At 40.5% G+C, this 22,965-nt stretch overlaps 1 protein-coding gene across 2 annotated transcripts in view; it reads right to left on the bottom strand.

Moving 5' to 3' along the window:
- Positions 1 to 22,965, bottom strand: part of UBAP2 (ubiquitin associated protein 2) — a 152,434-nt gene that overhangs the window by 98,146 nt on the left and 31,323 nt on the right. For both annotated transcript variants that reach the window (XM_062017817.1, XM_062017818.1), the window contains exons 5-9: positions 21,575 to 21,728; positions 19,770 to 19,847; positions 11,806 to 11,860; positions 10,530 to 10,633; positions 2,574 to 2,626 (exon numbers count right to left, since the gene is read on the bottom strand). In XM_062017817.1, coding sequence (XP_061873801.1) covers positions 2,574 to 2,626; positions 10,530 to 10,633; positions 11,806 to 11,860; positions 19,770 to 19,847; positions 21,575 to 21,728 — 444 coding nt within the window. The remainder of the gene's footprint in view (positions 1 to 2,573; positions 2,627 to 10,529; positions 10,634 to 11,805; positions 11,861 to 19,769; positions 19,848 to 21,574; positions 21,729 to 22,965) is intronic.

Raw genomic sequence — 22,965 nt, 5'->3', positions numbered from 1 at the left:
GGACATGTGCCCTTATTCCTATAAAATAAAATGGGCTTATCACTGTATTAAAGCACTTTCAACAGGTCAAGTCCAGCACACGTCCAGATTTCTCTGCATGACTGGCTTACTTTTAATTGCTATTCCCATTACTTTTTGGATTTCCTTCACATTTTATTCAGCAGCAATTTTATTTTTACTTCCATACCATTGATAAATAAAGACACTGGATGGCTTGTGGCCTGGGACTGAATTCTTTTGTAGTCCTCCTAGAAAAACCCACAGACAATAAGGGCCTCCTTCAAAAGATTTCTTTGCCCAAATTTCTAAGACAAAGATTTTAATCCACTTAATGTCCTTTGTGATAGCATGTAATTATTTTTTAGAAGAGATGTAAATCAAATCTCTTACAAGGACATACTCTAGCTTCATATATAACTCATAATTTACTTAAAAATCAAGACCAGGTTTATTTGAAAGGGAGCTATTTCCCATAAATCTACCTGAATGGCACAAGCTGTACTGGGCTGTATTCTTTTAAATCAGATGAAATAATTCTTTATTTTTTCCTCAGGCATGCTTTGGGCTAATGAATCTGCAGCTTGCCATTTTGTTCACTCTGAACATTAGTGAATGAACAACTTTCTCCTAGGTTACAGGGATTTCCTCTAAATTAAAAAAAAATAACAACAGGCTAGAGATTTCATCTCCTGATTTTTCAATATTCACTTACAATCTATCCAGGTTTAATAAGTAGGTTTTTTAAATTCTATCCTTGCTTAGCATTGCCCAACATCTCTCCCAGACTCCAAATGCTGCAGTGTACCAGCACCGAACAGCGGTGAGAAATCAGACCAGAAACTTTCACCTTGTTAGCCTTTAGTCCACTTCTAGCATAGAATCATAGAATCATAGAGTCACAGAGTCGAGTCATAGAATGGTAGGGATTGGAAGGGACCTCTACAGATCATCCAGTCCAGCCCCTCTGCAGAAGCAGGGTCACCTAGATCAGGTCACACAGGAATGTGTCCAGGCAGGTTTTGAGGCGCTCCAGAGAAGGAGACTCCACATCTTCCCGGGGCAGCCTGTGCCAGGGCTCCCTCACCTCAACAGTGAAATAGTTTTTCCCTGTGTTTAAATGGAACTTTTTGTGTTCCAGCTTCTTCCCATTACCTATTGTCCTGTCACTAGATACAAGATAAAAAAGGGATGCCCCAACCTCCTGACATCTACCATTTAGATACTTGTAAATATTAATAAGATTCCCCCTCAGTCTCCTCCACTCCAGACTAAACAGCCCCAGTTCCCACAGCCTTTCCTCATGAGGAAGACGCTCCATTCCCCTGATCATCTTGGTGGCCCTGCGCTGGACTCTCTCCAACACTTCCCTGTCCCTCTTGAGCTGAGGAGCCCAGAATTGGATGCAGGACTCCAGATGAGGCCTCACCAGGGCAGAGGAGATGGGGAGAAGAACCTCCCTGAACCTGTTGGCCACACTCTTCTTGATGCATCCCAGGATGCCATTGGCCTTCTTGGCCACGAGGGCACATTGCTGGCTCATGGTTAGCTTGCCATCAACCAGGACTTTCAGGTAGACAGCAGAAACAGAGGACAAGTTTAAACAAGATGCCAGCTTTTGATGGCAATAACTGATAAAAGAAAATCTAGGGATTTTAGAGTTTCTTTTTGTTTTCTCAAAAGACACAGCCCTCTCATTAGGCAAGGACAGAGTTTTCCTATTTGTTACACAAATCACTCATTTCTAGGGACAACATCACCTTGTCACCTTAAGAGGAGAAGGCAAAAGGGATGACTTCCAAGACAATCTCTCACCCTTCCAAAAATAAACTTGAATTACAAATATTACTTCTCAAAAGCTAACTTTTCCTTACCATATTTCCTGTAACCTGAAGTGCTTAACTTTAATAGAATAATTGAAAAAATACGACTTTTCCACATTATGGTCAGAAATGCCCAATGTTTTATAGATATGAAGACATCTTTTGCCTGATAAAGAACAAGAACCAAAACATTGTAGTATTTCAGGCAACATACCATGATGAAACAACAGTAATGAAGGAATTCAGTACTAACTTCAGCATACTACTAACTCTTTTTTTTTAATATCGTGAACATGAAGTGGACTAAACAGAACAATTATGTGCATTTCAAACAAAAAGCATCAAATAAGGAGTCTGAAGTTGTTAGTAAGCTTCAGTACTTCTTTATGTAGAAGTCTTGTGACAATACAGCTTTAAATCCCTACACAATAGTAGGAGGAAGTATGCAGTTTCACATCAGCATTGAGCAGTAGTAAATTGTAATTCACACTTAATATGGGACAAAAATTAACATGTTATTACCTATGTACTGTCCACTCAGTCAGAGAAATTAATATTTATTGATTCCATTTTATTTTTAAAATAAGCTTATCTAAATACATATATTTTAAACAGGAACTACGGTATGAAACAGGAAGAAACGCCATAGCATGCACACAGCAAATAATGACTTGAAACATTTAGTTTTTGAAGACATCAAAGAAACTCTGATGAATGAGTAATCAATAGGTCTATCCAACAAGGTACACTTACATCTTCATTCCAGTCTTCCGCTGTCCATTCTTCTATCGAATTTTTCCATGCTCCTATTGTAATTTGGGGAAGGAAAGAAAATAGTTAGAAGCTGAAAGTGCAATGTCCTACTTCAACCGTTCTGCTTTATAAGCCGTTCTGTTTTCATTATTAGCGGAACACAAAGTGAGGAGATGGCGGTCAGAAACATGGGACGCTCTAGAAAACTGGTCTGAAGATTTACAACTTTGAGAGGGTTGGGGTTTTTATTCCTCCCTTTAATTTCTGATTTCAGGAGTTTCTCAGACGCTACAGTACCAGACAAAATTTGCACAAACACATCTCTGCAATGAGTGATTAATCGCAAACACTGGAAGAACTTCTTCCCATGTCCCCAATGACAGTGAGAGGTTACTCAACCCTTCCACAGGATCTCCCAGTTTCATGCAGAATGTCATACAAACCCAGAACAAAACACAACCACACCATCTCCTCTGACATCCACAATCCTACTTTGAACACCTTCACATTGCAGACCCAAGCTATGCCTATGCAGGCTCCTTTCCAACCCATTAACTCCTCAGGGCAGAACAACCACAATCCCTTCACCTGATAGAGTAACCTTATTTCAAAACATATATAATTCAAATAATGGCAGCAGAAGAGTCAATAAGATCCACTGTAGCTGCAAGACGCTTCTTCCTATAACTTGTGGCAGTTTATTTGGCAATGTGGAAACTACAAGAAACGATTCTATGATGCAAAAATCTGACTCCCTCCATAGGAAACTATAGGTACAGACACGCAAGAGCAATAAAGGAGCTGAAGGCATTGTGCACGAGGGTAGGCATAGGGAAGGTTATTCAGGCAAGAACTAGTCTTCATTTGAACTATACAACCATAAGCAAAGATAACACCAGCAGCAAAGTTTGTGCTACCATGTAACGGGTCTGGGATGGTAGTGACTTTCCACAGTAGCTCTTGCAGTGCTGTGCTTACTGTTGATACCAATATTATGACTACTGCTCACACTGCATCAGGGCTGTCTCTCCAGCATTCCTTCCCCCACCTTCACCAACAGCTGTGGGTGGGCACAATCTTGGGACGGACCACGGCCAGAACAGCTGACCCAGGCTGACCAAGGAGATATTCCATACCATATGACGTCAGCTCAGTAATAAAAACTGGGGGAGAGGAGCAGGAAGTGGGGCCAAGATTCATTTCTGGCCTTCCAAAAGCAACCATGACGCGTACCGCAGCCCTGCTTCTCGGGAGGTGGCCGGACAGCGCTGCTGATGGGAAATACAGAGTAACAGCTTCATCTGCTTTTGCTTCGCTTCCCGTGTGCGTGGCTTTGCTGCTTCTCTATTAAACTGCTTTTATCTCAATCACGAGTGTCTGATCCTATTTTCTCCCCTTCCCTGGCTTGCTGAGGAGGTGGGTGATAGAGCGGTGTGGTGGACACTTGGCATCCAGCCAGGGTCAAACTACCACATACCATCACCTTCGATAAGGTAAAATAGTAAAAAAAGAGTGCTTTAATCATCGCCATTTCCTTAACCAGAAACCCTCTGAGACACACTCATGCAGAAACAACACACCTGAAGACAGCATCAAAACCAGGTCATACTAATGTCATCACTGCATCACTGCTTTGCTTTTTTTACTTTGTATACCGTTAGAAAGCAGCATCTTGGGCAGAGAAGGGTCAAACGGCACTGAATCCAGTGCGGTGAACAGACCTACCACAAAGAAATACAGAGTGGGGTGAAGAGTAGGGGGCATTTTATACCTTGGAACCAAAATGATTTGGTAGGTCCTGAGCAAGGTAACATCTGCTCTGGGCTGGCTCTGCGCAGTAATATATAGTTGCCTGAAATATCTCCTGCTCACATTTTACCAAACAACCCCTAATCGGGACATTTCATCATGCTACCTCTAGTCCAGTCTCCTCATGCCTTTCTTGTATGTCTTCCTTCTTTAGTTAATTAACCTTACAGCTTCTTCTAAACTTGCGACAACATACTCTGCTCTCCATTCCCACATGAGCAAACACCAGTATTGGTATTCCTCAGGGAATTTTCAAGTCATTGGGTGTCCTTCTAACTCATTAGTTGATAAACTTATTTGATAAACTAACCTAAGTGAAAGTAAGAGCTGCATTTCTGTTTGTGTGATACCATCAAGTCATTTAAAAAGTTAATTCCTTGGAAAGAGTATTTGGCAAGAGATCTCCCTTTCAATAAGCATTACTCAGGGCTACTCTCCCACAAAGTAACTAATAATCATACCTGAGCACAGCAAAATTACTACAATGTCTCCAATTTCCAGATTAATCCACATATTTCCACAGAAATTTTGGAAAGGAGGAAAAGTTCAATGAGCAGCATTCTGAAGAGAAACAGTTGATTTTCTTTCCCTTCCCCTGACCAGCACAGGGCTGCTTCCTCTGTTATTTCTTCTTTAAAGAACTATATACTGGTATTTGCCCTGCTTCTATTTACCTCCAATCAGTCAATGCAAGGCCTGCCTCTGCAGAAGACAAATCTGCTGGTGCCAGAACTCTAACAAGGGAAGCTCAGATCACCTGCTTTCCTCATCATCTTTGAGAGATAGAATCCATCTGGAATAATACTTGGGACATTTTCCTGATGTTCAGTTTAAACATGTATCTTACTTATGAACATGGTTCTCTGCACTTACTCTTTCTACTGAACTTCACTCTTCACTCTTTTAGTAGTTTACGCACCTCTGCTGGTTTTGGCTGGGACAGAGAGAATTTTCCTCACAGTAGCTGGTATGGGGCTATGTTTTAGATTTGTGCTGGAAACGGTAATAACACTGGGATGTTTCACTATTGCTGAGAGGGCCTTGCACAGAGTCAAGGCCTTTTCTGCCTCTTACCCCACCAGTGCGTGGGCTTGGGGTGCACAAGAAGTTGGGAGGGGACACAGCTGGGACAGCTGACCCCAACTCACTCAAGAGATAGCCCAAGCCATATGGCATCATGCTCAGCACATAGAGCTGGGAGAAGGAAGGACATCTGGAGTGATGGCATCTGCCTTGCCAAATAACCACTATATGTGATGGAGTCCTGATTTCCTGGAGATGGCTGAACACTTGCCTGCCCAAGGGAAATGCTGAATGAGTACCTTATTTTGCTTTGCTTGTACACACAGATTTTGCTCTGCCTATGAAACTGTTCACAAGTTTTCTCATGTTTACCTTTCAGATTCTCTTCCTCATCCTACCTGGGGAAAGTGAGCAAACAGCTGTATGGGACTTAGTTTCCAGCTGGTGTTAAACCACAATACAAAGCTGCTAAGTTTATTGTTATTGCTCAGTAACACTTTACTTTCCCAACTCAATTCTTCCAGCCACAATTATTACTATGCTCTCCTTTGCATTAAATCCAGTTTACTAATACATTCCTCCTATTGATGCCACAAACGTGACAATTTTCTTTTAGTTCAAAATCCACCCTGGCATTATTGTAACTCTATATCCTCTTCCCAACCCTTTCCCCATGCCTTGCAAAGCATTCTGAAGTACAAGTTCTCTGCTTTCCACCAAAATGATGTTTTGTCTTTTCCATGATCCTTGTCACAGTAATTTCAGTATAGGTGGCTGTGACTCTTTCTTAGAAAGTTATGAAGTCAATCAGAAGTATACACCCCAATCTGGTTTTGGTAAGTCTTTAGCTATTTTTATCCAGTTTCTCAGTTTCTGTCACATTGATTTTTCTTTTCATATTTAAGAATAATCAACCATACATATCAGCTTTACAGTATTTTCCCCCCCCTATCTCAAACCTATGTATTAATCCTTTCCTTCTGGAAATGACCTGAATATTTCCTTAAAATATTGCAACTTACACCAGTCTTAAAAAAAGATCAAAACAACTTCCTTGTTAATTCCAAGCTACACAATTCCCTTCTTCCCTCCTGAGAATTACACTATTTTTTTTTCTCATCATTCTTCAGTTTCTGAGTAATTTAAGACTGCCCATAACTAAGATAAAAACGGAAGTTTTTCTGTGAAACTTATGAAACTCTACCAAAGTAGGGGTATCAAGGTATTACCAGAACACAACCCCATTTTTATGACCTATTTTGAGAAGTGACTGCTCCCAACATTATTTATATATAAGAACTGCTGTGATCTATTGCTCAGGATCTGTCTAGTGTATTTAAAAAAAATACAAGAGACTGAACACCCTGTCTGTAAGAAAATGTTAAATCACACTGTTTGAAGTTTACTTCCTTTTGGATGAAGACTGGTCATTTTGCTGCATCCTACTCGTCCCTTCTCTTTAAGTTGTACATTAGTTCTATAAAAAGCAGGATGCAGGAAAAGCAATGCTGAATTATTCGGCATACAACTACACTTAAGCGTTATGAACCACTAAAGATCCATTCTTTACTCTTTCCATTTCAACCAACAACACTAAATTTTACTTCCACAATACCAGTCAGCTTTCCTATAGGATTACAACATCCTGCTCCTAGAAACACCTTTCATCCAGGCTACTGTGACTCCCCTGGCATCCACAACCAGTTAGGACAAGAGGTTCTAAAACACTTTCATAGCATGTACAGGGATGATATTTTGGAAACAAATAGTGTATTTCTTTTTAATTGAAAGTGTTGATCATTTCCCAGCACTGGCTTAAAGAGAGAATACTTAAAACTCCACAGAGAGTTCCAATCATGTCTTCTGAAAACATTATGATAAACAACCTAGTTTTGTTTCTCCAAGTAGCTGGCCAGTCTCCTTTAAATATAATTGCAGTAAGACATTACTTTTCCAAGTAGTTGCTCTGAGCTAATTTTATTTTCCTTCCTTTTAGATTAAAGAATAAATGAGGCTGGGTAATGCCAAATAAAGAGAGCAATTTCCATCCTGCCCCTTCTCCGTGTATACTGTTATCTGATATCATTCTTTAGCCCATTGCAGGCTTTATGGATTTTCATATACCCTCATTCACATCTTTAGTAACTCCCCACTGGTGACTTATTTATTACTGGGACTGCTGATTTGTAACTAAGATAACAGCACTGTCAACTAAGGGGAAAAAAACCCCCAGCAAGTAAAAAGTAATATTTGCGATGAATAAGCCAAATGACCTGCTTAACTTTGTACAATCTGTTTCCATGTCTTGTCTGCCATGCTTTCCCCCTACTGCTGCTTCTACCTTGCTTCCCAGAGCTCCCACTTCAAAACTACTACTCCAGTTGCATCCTCCTTTAATAACCCTCAAGATGTTTTCCATCAAAAGACTGACACTGCTTCCTTCTCAGACAAAAAAATTATTCAATTGTAAAGCCTATTCTTTTAAAGATATCTTTTTGGCTTGGGGACTTATTTCAGACATTGCTACACTTGCCTGAAGAAGAAACACTAAAACACAACACTCTTCATATAGACATTTTTCTTTTGTCAGTTATGGTGTCTATCTCATTTGCACTGAAACTAAATTAAGATTAGCAGCAACAAGTTAGTTAGTGCCCAAAAAGAACATTCATGCTTAACTAGCTTACCTTAAACTTCCAGCAACCAAATGATTTTGCAGAAACTCCCCACACTGACACTCACTCACATCCCTAAGAACCATAAACCTGATGGGGCCAAGCAAAATTCCTAATACCTTCTCAAACACTCTGCATACTATGCTTCCCAACATTCCACACATAGTCTTGTGTTACTGAAGATCAGCACACGTCAACTAGTATGCTTTTGTTTTCCACCACTGTTTGCTCAGCAGCAAAATCCTCATGTAGTCACATTCATATTTTTTACAGAGATCTGTTTACCAACAACAAGCTACTCATGTTTCCAGGCAGACTTCTTCCACTACTGGCAAGTGAGGAGATGCCTATAAAGAAGGAAGAGAGGTTCACAGATCCCATAGTGGTAGGGGTTGGAATGGACCTCTAGAGATCATCCAGTTAACCTCCCTGCTAAAGCAAGTTCTCCTCAGTCAAGGAATACATGAACGTGTCCAGGAGGGTTTGGAAATCTCCAGAGGAGACTCTACAACCTTTCTGAGCAGCGTGGGCCAGGGCTCCCTTACCTCAACAGCAAAGAAGTTTCTCCTCATGTTCAAATGAAACTGCCTGTGTTCCAACTTGTTACCATTACCCCTCATCCTGTCACTGGGCACTACAGAAGAGAAGACTGGCCCAATCCTCTCAACAACTGTCCTTTAGGCATTGGTAAGATCTCCCCTCAGTCTTCTCCAGGTTGAACAGCCCCAGGTCTCACAGCATTTCCTCATCAGAGAGATGTTCCAGTTCCCTAATCATCTTCGTAGTTATGGGTTGCCATAGGGGAGGCGCATAAAGGCTACTCAGAGTTAGCAGTGAAGATCTAGGAAACATTTGAGTCCACTTGGGAAACAGAGTATAAGTCCAAGTCATTCATAAGCCACAGTCTTCCAGTTGCTTTTATTGGTAACTAACCAGCCAATCTGCTGCCTCTAGTCCAGTCTCCTCATGCCTTTCTTGTATGTCTTCCTTTAGTTAATTAACCTTATGGCTTCTTCAAAACTTGTGACAACATACTCTGCTCTCCATTCCCACATGAGCAAACACCAGTATTGGTATTCCTCAGGGAATTTTCAAGTCATTAGGTGTCCTTCTAACTCATTAGTTGATAAACTTATTTGATAAACTAACCTAAGTGAAAGTAAGAGCTGCATTTCTGTTTGTGTGATACCATCAAGTCACTTAAAAAGTTAATTCCTTGGAAAGACACAGTATTTGGCAAGAGATATCCCTTTCAATAAGCATTACTATACTCTCCCACAAAGGACTAGAAGGCACTCAGAGGGACAAAACAGATGTCTCATAAGCCCTCCTAGACTCTGAGCCTGTTATTATCTCCTCTGTTTAAGTGGAAAATGGCTTGTAAGAGGTTCAGAAAGCTGCATCTCAAGCAGCTCATAGCAGAGCTCAACAGAGTACACCCTGGCCTCTAGTATCAGTCCTCCACACTTGACAGAGTGGTTGACAAAAACATCACAAGTAGGCTTCAGCATTGAAGAGACCAAAAGAGTTACCCTTTGCTGGAGTTCAAAAAAGTCTCTTCTACCACTCAGTAGTTCCAAAGTGTGGACAACAACATACATGAATTTCTCCTTCCTGAGACAGACTTTCTTTTGTCTTCATCTCCTGTCACAGAATATGGAAGTAGCAAAGTATCCTGTTTTCCCGTTCACAGACAAGCAGGTCATATTCTTCAACTTTGAATCACGAGCTGCTGTTAAGTGGTTCGTTTCCAAACCATATCTGCTTCTTGCCCTTAGCCAGGAGTATGTACTTCATACTCAAAACTTCACATACAAACACAGAGTTCCTTCTATCTTCAGGCAGACAGACTGTTCTTTTGGCTTCCATTCAAGTGCCTACTCACGCTTTAGTTAATAATTCTTCTCTTCAAAAGCAGCAGAACCTGAAACTCTTCTCCATCCAAAATACTCACAGGTTTACATTCTTGATTTGTACAGGTAGGGTTTCCAAAGCCATCTCAGCATCACTGACTGGATTTACGTTCTTAAAAGTTTTTCTTTTCTTTTCCTATTTAGCTATTCATACCCTATTGCTTAATGCCTGCACACCAATCATTTTTAGTGGGACTCACATTTCTTAGGCACATTAGGTGAGCTCTTAAGCAGTACTTAAGACACCTAAACAGTTCTTCACATATCAAAGTTCTTCCAAGAACTCTTCAAATCCCTTTGTCTCTCAGTCCTAAGTACTGAAACAAAAAAAATCACAAATTGCCTTCCCTTCATTCTAACCAGACTACAGCATGTGCTCTGCACATTAGTAGCAGTTCAGCTATAAAAATGAATTAAGATCTGTGTACCTTGAGACGTATTCACAGTTTCAGAACTAACACTAATAAAATATGTATCTTAACTGCAATTTGCTACAGATCTGCATTCCAGTCCTTCCACCTCTTGAAGCCTCTTACCAGTTCCATCATCTGCATCATTCTGACCAGTCTCCCAAATCTCTGATTTTGTCCCAAAGCCATCAGTGGCAGAGGATTCCATATAGTCTGCAGGGTTAAATGTCCTGGAGTTTTAAAAGTCAAGAAATGGAAGAGAACACATGGGTCATTCAATGAACACAAGTGTCATCACTTTTAGCTGAAGTTGTATTAAACATCTTGATTTCCACATATTTTATCTTGATAGTTTTGGTTTTCAAAAAGAAAATCTTTCCTCTATGAGCAGACACCGATAAAAAAGGAAGAAAAGAGAAAAGAAGGAGAAAAAAGCAAGGAGACTGGAAAAAAAAATACTGTAGAGAAACTGAAACTCAACAATTCCTGAAAAAGCAGTTAACAGCATACCTACTCCTCCCAGTCCTATAAAGCATTAGCTTATATGCACAACGATAAGCCCCTCTCAGCCGGTGGCTGACTGATGAGAAACCAGTATCATGTCCTTTCAGAGCACCAGACCTGCACAGGACAGGAGGCGGAACAGCAGTAAGATTATTTCAGAATGCACTCCTGATACCAATGCCCAAACACACAGATGCATCTAAAAGGTGAGGAATGATTACTGAAGAAAAATCTCTTTTCAGTTTATCATTTACAAGTATGAACAAGAAGGATTATCAGAGAAGTAGAACGAGCCTTCTGTTCATCATGACATCACTGATATTACATGAAATGTCATTCAAGACAAACACTGAGTGGAAGTAGTGGAGACAACACTTCTATGAAGAAAGTTGTTCCCATAAAACTGAGAAAAAACTTTAGAACTACCAAGTAACTTACTTTGATTCTGTTTTAGGGTCCATATATGTCCAAACAGCTAAACCTCAAAAACAGGAGATGGTTTATAATTGCTAGACTTTCTGCGTTTATAGAGAACTTGCACATCTCTACATTACTCTGAAACAAATTTGTTTTTAAATTACCTAGGAGTATACACACCACACAGAATTGTCAGCCTCCAAGGCGCTCTGTGGCTGCTACTGGTACGTACAAACTTCTCCAAGTTTGAGATTTAACATTGAATGAACAAACGTTAGCTTTGTATAGGTGTCTAGCTAGAAATACTGGTTCAAGACCAAAAAGTAATCCCTTAATCTAACAGATTTGTGACTTTTTTGTTTGTATTCTTATTGACTTATCAAACATACAGCAATATGAATACATACAGTGGCAATTTTGTTGCTGTGTATTGCCACCAAGTTTGATCCTTGCCAAAATCTGTGCTCTCCATGTTTCTTACCCCATGCCTTGGGCTGAAAACCTCCCCGCTCCTCTCCCTCTGCCACGTCCAAACCCTAGGAGAGAAAACACCATTTAACAGCAACAGCAGAGGAGCCGCCAAGCACTAGTCCGTCACGTTAGAAAAAGACGATGGTTGAAGAAGAAAACTCCATAAAAGTTAAATATCGTTTACTTCCCAAATTTCCTCACAGGAAGATTTGTTTCCCTAACAGACAAAAGTAAGCCACAGTTCACCCAGGGCTAGGCATTTCAGTAGGAATTGCAATTTTTTGCTATCTTTTCTTTAGCCAGTGAAGTAGCTCCACATGCCAAGAGAAAACTTACCTAAAGAGCCATTTCACATGAGACTGCTATTGTCAAATCATCAGAAGTTAAAAATTCTCTCTCTACTTCTCAATCTTGCCTAAGGTGCTCTAGAATCCCCATTTCCCTGCACAGCCTGATCTCGCAGGAAAGACCTAGTCTCTCCATGTCTGTGAGGAGAAAGTTCAAATGCTCTGTTCATTTAGTTCTCTGACTCAGGTCACTTGTCCATCCCTACCCTCCTGTGCTTTTGACAACCTGCAACCACACACTCTTTCCACCCCTGACTTAATCATAGTTACTGAAATGAATATTACCCAATTCCAATTACTCAAACAACTTCCTTGTTATCATCCTCAGGAAAATACATCTCTATTTTAACAAAATCATATATTTGTTGCCTCCAATTGTGGCTGCCAGTCTCAGTTTACAAGCTTCCTGATACAGTGAATGGCTTCACCGCTGCATAGTGACAATAAAGCGCGAAAAGCTTTGTATTACTTAACCATCCATGAGCACGAGACTACAGAAACTGCTATGAACCTTCTTACACGTGCCATACTTCTACACAGTTCTTTGAACTTCTTTGTTGCCTTTTTCGAACCTCAATATTTGAGGCTTTTCCAATTTTTTTGAGGTATACTATGAATACTCTTTTGTGTTACAAGAACAAGAGGAGGTCTAGAGCTGCAGACTGAGAACAGAGCAATGATTGTTTTAACAACCAAATTATGTGGTGACTTTAAGTCACCAAGGAACTACAAGTTTATCAGAGCACAGAAGTTATAATCCTAAATCACTAGCCAATACATTGGTTATCCAAGAATCAGAATTACTCATGATTGACTACTGCATCAAATAACTAATTACCAAATAATCAATTTGGATCAAAATTAGCCCTTATTTTCAGAGACCATCTAAACTGAATAACAGCAGTAGCTCCAGTAATGTCAGTTTAGGAAGTTCCTATTTTAGTGACTTTCCTTTCCCTCACCATTCATTCTTTCCCTTGCCCTAGCTTACAGTCACACAGAATCACTATCAGAAAATAACCAGTTCACTTTGGATGGTCATACTATCACTATGCAACATCATTTAAAAATATTAACTCCTTAAAATGTCAGTTTGTTTCCTTAATATTTTAAGTCCGTATTATAGAATCATTTCAGCTGGAAGAGGCCAGCCTTTGTCCCAGCTCTGTCAACCACTAGACCATTTCCCTAAGTCCAACGTCTATCCATCTCTTAAACCACTCCACGGATGGTGGCTCCATCACCTCCCTGGGCAGCCCACTCTGCAGCAAAGAAATTCTTCCTCATATCCAGCCTGAACCTCCCCTGGTGCAACTTGAGGCCATTTTCTCTTGTCCTATTGCTTGCTACTAGGGAAAACAGACCAATTCCTGCCACGCTTTACCTTCCTTTCAGGTTGTTGTAGAGAGTGATAAGGTCTCCCTGAGCCTTCTTTTCTCCAGGCTAAACAGCCCCAGAGCCCTCAGTCATTCTTCATGTGGTACAGGCTAGGATGCCATTGGCCTTCTTGGCCACCTGGGCACACAGCTGGCTCATGTTCAGCTGCTGTCAACCAACAGTGCCACGTCCCCCTGTGCCTGGCAGCTTTCCAGGCACTCCTCCTCAAGCCCGTAGCACTGCTGGGGGTTGTTGTGGCCCAAGTACAGGACTCAGCACCTGGCCTTATTGAAACTCATGGCATTGGCCTTGTCCCAGCCATCCGGCCTATCTAGATCTCTCTGTAGAGCTTCCCTATCCTCAAGCAGATCGACACTTCTACCCAGCTAGCTGTAATCTTCAAATTTACTAAGGGTGCACTCTATCTACTCACTCAGATCATTAATAAGATGTTAAACAGAATGGCCCCAGCACTGAGCCCTGGGGGACACCACTCGTGACGAGCTGCCAACTGGATTTAACTCCATTGACCATAACTCAGTGGATTCCACCACCTCACCAGTTTTTCACCCAGGAAAGTGTATACCCATCCAAACCAAGAACAGTCAGTTTCCCTCAGAGAACGCTGTGGGAAACAGTGTCAAATGCCATACTAAGATCAAGGTAGACAATATCCACAACCTTTCCTTCATCCAATAAGCACATCGTCTTGTCACAGAAGGAGATCAGGTTTGTTAAACAGGACCTGCCCCTCATAAACCCATGCTGACTGGGCCTGATGTTGTCCTGCCATGTGCTGCAAAACAAAACTTAGGATGACCTTCTCCATCAGCTTCCATAGCACTGAAGTCAAACTTCCAGGCCTGTAATTTCCAAGGTCATTCCATCCCTTCTTATATGAGTGTTACATTGGCTGACTTCCAATCAGATGGGACCTCCCTAGTCAGCCAGGAGTGCTGATAAATGATGATAGTCTTGGGATTTTTTTCCCTGCTGTCCAGTACATCTCCCTCAGTGGACTTCAGTCACATTATCCATCACTTATTCTATCTGTATTTTTCTTATCTGGAATTAATTCTGGAGAAGTCATCACTCATACCCATGCAGGTGGTGAGATTTTTTATTTCCACTAAAACTCACTAAGAGTTCGAAACACCCATAACCACACAATAAAATCTTCATTCTGATAGAATCCACACATCGAATGAATAGTTCCTCTCACTCACAGCATTACTTCCCCCAAAACAAATGCACACTACATGGAAGTATGAGATCAGCATGCAGTACCACAACTCGGGTAGGCCTAGATCATTAGCTTAACAGTCTACTCTTCAGAAAATCCAGCTTGCTGAGCCTGCAGATCTAAATCTTTCCACTGCCACACAGGTGGCTTTATTTCAAAACTCAAGATTTTCACATGGACAAGTTAAAACTAGACAGACACTTCAAGGTTAAGAAAGAGGTCTCAGAACAGATGAAAGGAAAAGCACACTGGAAGGGCAGCCAACACCCTAGATCTGCATTTATCTCTAAATACACAGCAACTGAACAGCCCTGCTCTCTGCTCTGGAAATACAGAGTGAGCTATCACCCCACCAGACACCAAGGTGACAGAGGCTTAAGCCTGAGAAAGAGACAAGGAGGCTAAGTATAGAAAGTTTGTATTATCGGTATTCCATTTATTACCAAAAGAAACACTGAAGTTACATTTACTAATTCAAATCACTTTTGTTTTATTACTCATCACACAGCTAGAAACTGGTCCAGTTTTAGACTGCATGTACCACAGTAACCATTTTTAGAATCATGTGCAGAAAACTTTCAACTCTAAAGTTATGACTGAAACAAAACAAATGTCTAAGTCAAGTTCTATCTAACCTTTACATAAAAACATATTATATGACACATCTTCTCGACCAATGCAGAACCAATTGCAGCAAAACTCAACAGCCTTCAGACTGTGACCTCCAGAAGGTCTGCTCTGCATTCATGTTTAGAAAAATAAATGTCCTTATTAGTTCTGGCAAAGGAAATTCAAAATAAATGCTGTGCCAACTGTGTTAAGCTTTTGAAAAAAGAAAATGTTTAGACATGCAATTCCAGTTACAGAAGCTTCATTTTTTCAAGGATAGCATAATTCTTACCTAGAAGACATTTTTAAAAAGAGATCAACAATATAAGCTGGATAATAGTCACAGAATCACAGAACCTTAAGGGTTGAAAGAGACCATGAAAGATCATCCAGTCCAATCCCCCTGCCAGAGCAGGACCACCTAGAGTATGTCTCACAGGAACTCGTCCAGTTGAGTTTTGAATGCCTCTTGAGAAGGAGACTCCAAAACCCATCTGGGCAGCCTGTTCCAGTGCTCCCTCACCCTCACAGTGAAGCAATTCTCCTTTTGTTTCTTTGGAACCTCTTATGCTCCAGCTTGTACCCATTGCCCCTTGTCCTGTCATTGGCCATCACTGAGAACAGCCTGGCTCCATCCACCCACCCTTTGTGTTTGTAAACATTAATGAGGTCATCCCTCAGTCTCCTCCAAGCTAAAGAGCCCCAGTATACCCAACCTTTCATCATAAGGGAGATGCTCCACTCCATCATCTTTGTGACCCTGCACTGAACTCTCAAATATTTACATAAATGGTAAGTTGCTTTGCTTTCTTATATAGCCAGAAGAAAAACCTGAAATTTTGAAAAGCTCCTTGTCATTCTATTTAAGTCCAAAACTAAAACAATGTTTTTACCTTTTGTCCCTGTTTTGGCTGAGATAGAGTTAATTTTCTTCCTAAAATAGGGTTATGTTTTGGATTTAGTGTGAGAATAATGTTGTCAAGACACAGATAGTTTAGTTGTTGCTAAGTTGTCGCATGTACTCAAAGTTAAGGATTTTCCCAGACTCTGTCAGCAAGCAGGTGCACAAGAAGCTAGGGATTTGTTTCTCTTTCTTATATTCCGTTTAATCACAATTATATTTTATTTCAATTAAACTGTTATTATGTCAATCCCTGAGTTTTACTTTTCTTCCAGTTCTTCTCTCCATTCCACTGTGGTTAAAAGGAATGAGTGAGCAGCTGCATGGCACTTAGGGGTGGTTTAACCCCAGCCATCAGCTTTTGCCTTATTTATGGTTTGGCAGAATGGGGAAAAAAAAAAAAAAAGATCCCTGCCAGGATCCACATTCACATTGCTCTGCAAGAATGAAGACAGAGAAGACAGATGAACCCAAGAGATAAATCTTTTTTCACTTTGTAAATGAGGAAAATAGCTACGGATGAATCCGTAACTATTTCCATGCTGAATTGAGTCCAGAAGTTCATCTACCTGCTATCCCTTGATCAGCTATGGCCAATTAGAAAACAAGAGAAGAGGACATGAGCTGAAACCACAGTACAGTTTCTCTGGACACTCTCCTGGTCTTCAAGCATTTGTGGCTCAGACTTCTTCAGCCAGAGATAAATTACGTTTACCAAAACCCACAGTGGTTCTTCCTTTCCTTGCTGTGTTTCTTTTTGAGATTGATATTGTCAAGTTTCTGTGTAAGTAAATTTTCAGCACCCACATCACCCTATTGAATGGAATTCCTCAGGTTAACTATACATATGAACAACTACCTCCCTAAGTTCATTTTGTGCCTGTACCCTACTGTTTGCGTCTAATATTCCCTCATTTGCACACCTGTTCGAGCAATCGATTTCCCCACAGAAACTTTGTAGGTCTCTACCATACACTCATTCAGCTGTTTCTCTTGCAGGTGGAGATGTCCTTGTCTGCTTGTTCCTTACAGCCTCATGCAATTGTCCCAGTATTTTATAAAGCCCTTTCTAGCTCTTCTGCATCATATTCAACATGAAGTGGAAGACAGCATGAAAACCAGACCTGTACTTAAAATTGAAGATGCAAGAACAGTACGAAACAGCAGCATAAGTAAAATTATGCCTGTAGAGTCTATCAAGCTGTATGTAACACTGCAAATGACTAAAACAGAAAATAAGAAATGTTTCTAGACCTGTCAATCCTAAAGACGTAACTATCTCCTTCCCTAATTCCTTCATGAAGTTCCATTCCAGTCCATTATAAATCCTTGCACTGTTGACACACAAATATAAATCACCTTGATGCAACTACTATTCATCACCATTATAGTATATTTTACACCTAAATCAAGCTCAATCAAGAAACTCAGCTCTAAAAAGACAGATGGGAAGGCCATCTTCAAAAACAAAGACTGACTCTTTTCCAAGCCAAAATTTACCAATCCTAAATTTAGCAAGCAAGCAAAAATTATGGGTAGAGCACTTCCAGCTGGGACGTGTCCCAAAACCCACCCTGTGATGTGTTTTTGGTTTCTGTTACTGACTGATGTCAGTAATACATATTTACTTCAAAACCCTGATCTCCTGCACACCAGCAACCAGTGGTGTTTGTATACTATATACCTGCCACCCTATAAAGTTGCAAGGAGTCATTAACACAAGATTTACTGCACAAGGAAGCCAGTGCCTACAGCACCGAGATCTAAATACTCAGTTCTCAGTGTTTTCCCCTTGGTAAACAGCACATAATCACTCCAGCGTCAATCCCATTTTCAGTGCAAATCATTTCTTAAATTTAGGCTGTCCTACAGTGAAGCAGTAACACGATGGCCCAACAAATCTTCCCCTAGAAAGCAGCCAGTAAGATAACTCCAGCCTGAGAAGGCAGCTTAAAATAGCGAGACATGAGCACGTGTTGCTCAGATATTAGCTGACCCCTAATTTTGTATCCAGTGCCTAGATTGTCACACACACACACACACGCTCTGCATGAAACATTTCTAAAAAAGGGTTCTGCAGTGGTTACCAGCCATGTCCTTACCTTCAGCTCAAGTACTTTATCCCACATTTCACTCCTCTGTGTAACAGAAGACTGCTGAATGAAATCACAGGAAGTTGTTTTTCAAAATTATTTCTACGAATATCCAAAGAAAGAAGGCCATGCATCCCTGAAATACTGAGAAGTGAATTACACTGCTTCATATAACTTCCTGCAGATTTGAAGGGCTTGCATTATAAATTTAAATTAGGTATTTCCTGCCACAGAATAGACACATTTGTAACAATGATCCTGAAGTCTTTCAATAGGTCTATCACAGATAGATGAGAACACTTCATTAAGCTATTTTGCTCACATCAAAGTAAAGGATTATTTTAAAAAACAATCATTGAGAGAATCACATTCCATCTACTAACAGTGCTAACATACCAAAAACCTTTTATAGTTGTGAACTACAACACACCCCCTCCTGCAAAGCTCCCTCTCGGCACACACCATTTGATATTTGCTGATTCACACGCACAACTAAGTCATTCTCACAACCCCCTAGGAGCCACATGTCTTTGTATCTTTCCACTCCAAGATGTGTATCTGGAGACAATGAAGTTGGATGTGTCCATCTTTGAATATCTTCTTACTGGATAGTCCAAAGAGAAGGAAGTCCTTTGAAGGTAAAATTTTTCCCCAAGTCAGACATTACCTATTAAGTACATTCATTCTGCTGTGCACTTGATCAGTTTGACTCAGTTAATCCAATTTCACACAATCTGCACTTTACTCAGATTACAATTTTCATTCCTCTGAAAAAACGAGTCTCTCACTCCAACTTGTGAAAATCCAAACCAACTACCCATCTGTTGATTCCACATCAAATCCATTATGAACATTTTTCTCCTCTCTTCTACAGGATAAGATCAAAGTTGAACCTAAGACTCCACAGTACTCTTTCTCCACAGTTCTCCTCATCGACTAAGGTGGCTTGTACCTTCTCTGATTGGCTACCAAAGAACAGAAGGCAAGCCTGACAACCAGATCCACCTCAAAGAAATGGCACAAGTACACATCAAATCCCTCCCTGAGAGTCCTACAGATGGAATCTTGTACTCTTCTGCTGCCAAGGTACATCCTGAGGAGCCCACTACTCACAGGAGGCTGGTATGAGTTGATCTGGGAAAACAGCTCTCCACAGCCAGAGCATACCAGCCTGCTACATGGCAAATTACCATAAAGGTCATCAGCGTCAACTCATTTAGGTTGTTCCAAGACCAAGCCATGACAAGAGGTAAGGGAGGGGGATATACCTAAATTAAAGGTGGTTGAAGTGCTTATGTAATCAAAGGGTCACCAACACATGCTTAAAAAGTAGTGTTTAAAAGAAGTAAATGGGAGAGTTCCATTTCAGGATACTAAATCAGCACCAGTTCCACACCGTCTCACCTCTCCCACGGCCACGCTTCCCACGGTCTGAAGGCCTGTCTCCTTGACTGTTGTCCACTCCATTCTCTTCAGCTCTAACTGTGGAGAGAGAACAGCTTAAGAGAAGCTTTAAGGACTCACACATGAGACAAAATAGCCAGCTGTGTAACCCAAACCCCAAAAGAAAAGATTTTAAAGTGGGTTGGTCAATAGATCTCAGTCTCAACCCCTTTACTTCTGGGGACCTAGCTACATGCAAGTTACTTTTACCTTGCACTGGACAATCAGGAATCAAACTATCTCAATAGCAGAGAAATGTCCCTCAGCAGACACACTTCTGTTTTTTTTACCAAAAAAAAAAAAAGTGCTTTTTTTACAGCCTAGGCTATTAACTTACTTATGGCCACACCTCTTTAACAAGGTAAGAAATACAGCTGCTTCATACTAATCTCCCTTGAACATGCTTTGGGTAGCAATGGCAAAAGAATAAGGGATAACTAAGCACACCAACTCTTCTCCTGCACAACTACGGAAACATAACAATTCTCTGTATTTAAATCAGAGGGATGACAACTGGATGAAAGTGAACAACGCAATTCAATTATTTTGTGGAAAATTCCCGAGGTTCTCTGAAAGATGGCTGGTTCCCTGAAGAAAACAAACAAATAAATAAATAAAGGGCCACTTAAAAACACTGCCAAGATTTTCTAGTGCACAATTTCTAATGGCAGCAACAAAATCATGAATGCTTAGACATGAATGCTTAGACATGAAAGCTGGGAAGAGAATATCAAGATTTGATAACCATCTCAAAAATCCTGAATTCTGGTTTACAAAAGGAGACAAGTAGACTCTGGCTCTGGCAAAAAAACTCTGTCCCTGACTTCCATTTTGATAGATCTGACTTTAGTTTGCTCTGTGCATATCTGCAAGTTTTACTATTTTTTCCTATCTTGACATTATTGTATTCTACAAAGATTCCCAATGTATTCACTGGCACAATATTTTAGTATATTCCAATAATGAATTAGAAGAGTAGGCTAACATTCTCAATACTGTCCTGCTCTTAAATGAAAAGTTAAACATATCATTTTCATTCTGGTTTCTCTGCCATCTGTAAGTGCTGCGTATGGTCCTTACAGGTAATGTACATGGCTTTGACACTGCTGAAAAAACTGAGAGCGAAATGCAACTTGTATCCCAAGATGACCTACGGTGATGCTAACTTGGAAACATCAGTTTGCTTTTGTGCAATGTGTTATTGTACCTGTATAAACTCCAAATTCTTAGAAGTTTCAACTCACAAAGAATTTTCTCTGTTGTAGAAAAACTCATCTTTAGTTGGCTTATGTGAGCAATGTATGCTAGAGATTAATAATGATCACAATCTTTTCATTATCCTTATGAGAACATGAAAACATCTTCAGGTTCTCCCACACATAAAAAGAGATGGAGTCAAAGATTCTTGTCATTAAAAGAAACAAAAAAGTGTATCAGCTGTGCAGAGACATACTTCCTCTCAAGTAGTCTTACGAAGACTCTGTTCTACAACTTACATCAAGGACAGCAACTTGTACAAGATCAATTCATCAAAAACGGACTGAAATTTTAAGTACGTTGAGTATTTCTCAGCAAGCACAGACCATCCCAAAAACCAAGTCACATAGGAAGATCAAGCATACCTGTGCCACAAAAAAGTTCTGATCCCTTCAGCGTTGAGCTATTGCTTGGACGGACTTTACTTCATTAAGTATTTGCTCTTAAGTCAGTCAGTTTTAGCTGCAAGAAAAGTGCCTGAATCTTTAGAAATGAACCCCTATACGTACACTCTCGGCCACGGCTGCCTCCTCTTCCCCGTCTGTTGGAATTTCCCCGTCCGCGACTCACTTCTCTGTCCCCTCGTTTTTCTCTGTTCTCTTTGTTTTCTGAACTTTCCTTTCCAAGGCTTTTCTTCTTTCCCCCTACAGTCTCCCAAGAAGTCTATTTGGGTAGAATAGAATTAGATACAGAAGTCAAAAAGGAAGAGATGGCTCTCAATGCATACGTCCACCTCACACTCCTCCAATCATAGGAAATCACACAGGTATTTGCGTAACATCATGAATGCAATCCTTTGTAAACTACACTGATACAAATGGAAACACGGGCCATATTTTGGGGAAGAAAGAAAAAAGTTTTAGAAGTCAGATTCTTATGGAATGTGAGAATCCCAAATACTTCTGGCTATAATGGACTTCTACTAGTTCAAGAAAGCACAGATACTACTACAACACAGAAAATCTGCAAAGCAAGCAACAGTTTCCCTCTCAACTACCTCTTATAAGTCTAGCAAGAGAGCAAGTGCAGAACTATACTTCTCTCCCAGGGAAATGAAAAAATACTTGTAAGTATCATTGACCGAAAGACTGATGAGAACAAGGTCATGGCCTAAGGGTGGGAAAAAAAAAAGGAAATTAAAAGAAAAAAATCATTATCCAGATGTACTAGAATACAAGCAGCTCAAGACAGAACAGCAGAACTATTTGGAAAAACTGGGGCCAGGGTAAGCCAGAACATCCACAGCTACAGCACATCACACATAGCAAAATGCAGGATAAACTATCTTTACAGGGACAGGACTTCAGGACACCAGGCTTCAGTTTTAAATTAAACTCCACCTTTAAAATACATTCAGAGATCATACTGGCCTCATAAGAATATCCGTAGGAGTTGAAAATGACTGAAACACTTGCTAAGAATAGTACAGCATCTCATATATTATGCAATTGCATGGTTAGTCTATTGAGCAAGGCAAAGGACAAGAAAGGTATTCCTTGCAAACCATTATGATGGCACATAGGCTGTCCTGATTTTGTCTGGGACAGAATTAATTTTCTCCCTAGCAACTGGTACAGGGCTGCGTTTTGAATTTTGTGTGAGAATAATGTTGATAACACACTGACGGTTTATTTGTTGCTAAGTAGTGCTCATCAGAACTGAAGGACCTGTCAGTTTCAGTAAGGTTCACAAGAAGCTGGGAGGGTGCATGGCCAGCACAGCTGGCCATGACTCCAACTTGCCAAAGAGCTATTCCATATCACAAGTCATCCTGGGCAGTCAAGAAACTGGGAGGACTGGTGTGGAGGGGTAGATAACTGCTCAGGCATCGGTTAGCAGGTGGTGAGCAACTGCACTGGGCATCATTTGTCTCTTTCTTAGGTTTTATTTCCCTCTCTTT

Source organism: Colius striatus, chromosome Z (genome assembly GCF_028858725.1).
Source record: "Colius striatus isolate bColStr4 chromosome Z, bColStr4.1.hap1, whole genome shotgun sequence".
NCBI classification, from domain to species: Eukaryota; Metazoa; Chordata; class Aves; order Coliiformes; family Coliidae; genus Colius; species Colius striatus.
This window is presented reverse-complemented; position numbering and strand designations above follow the sequence as displayed.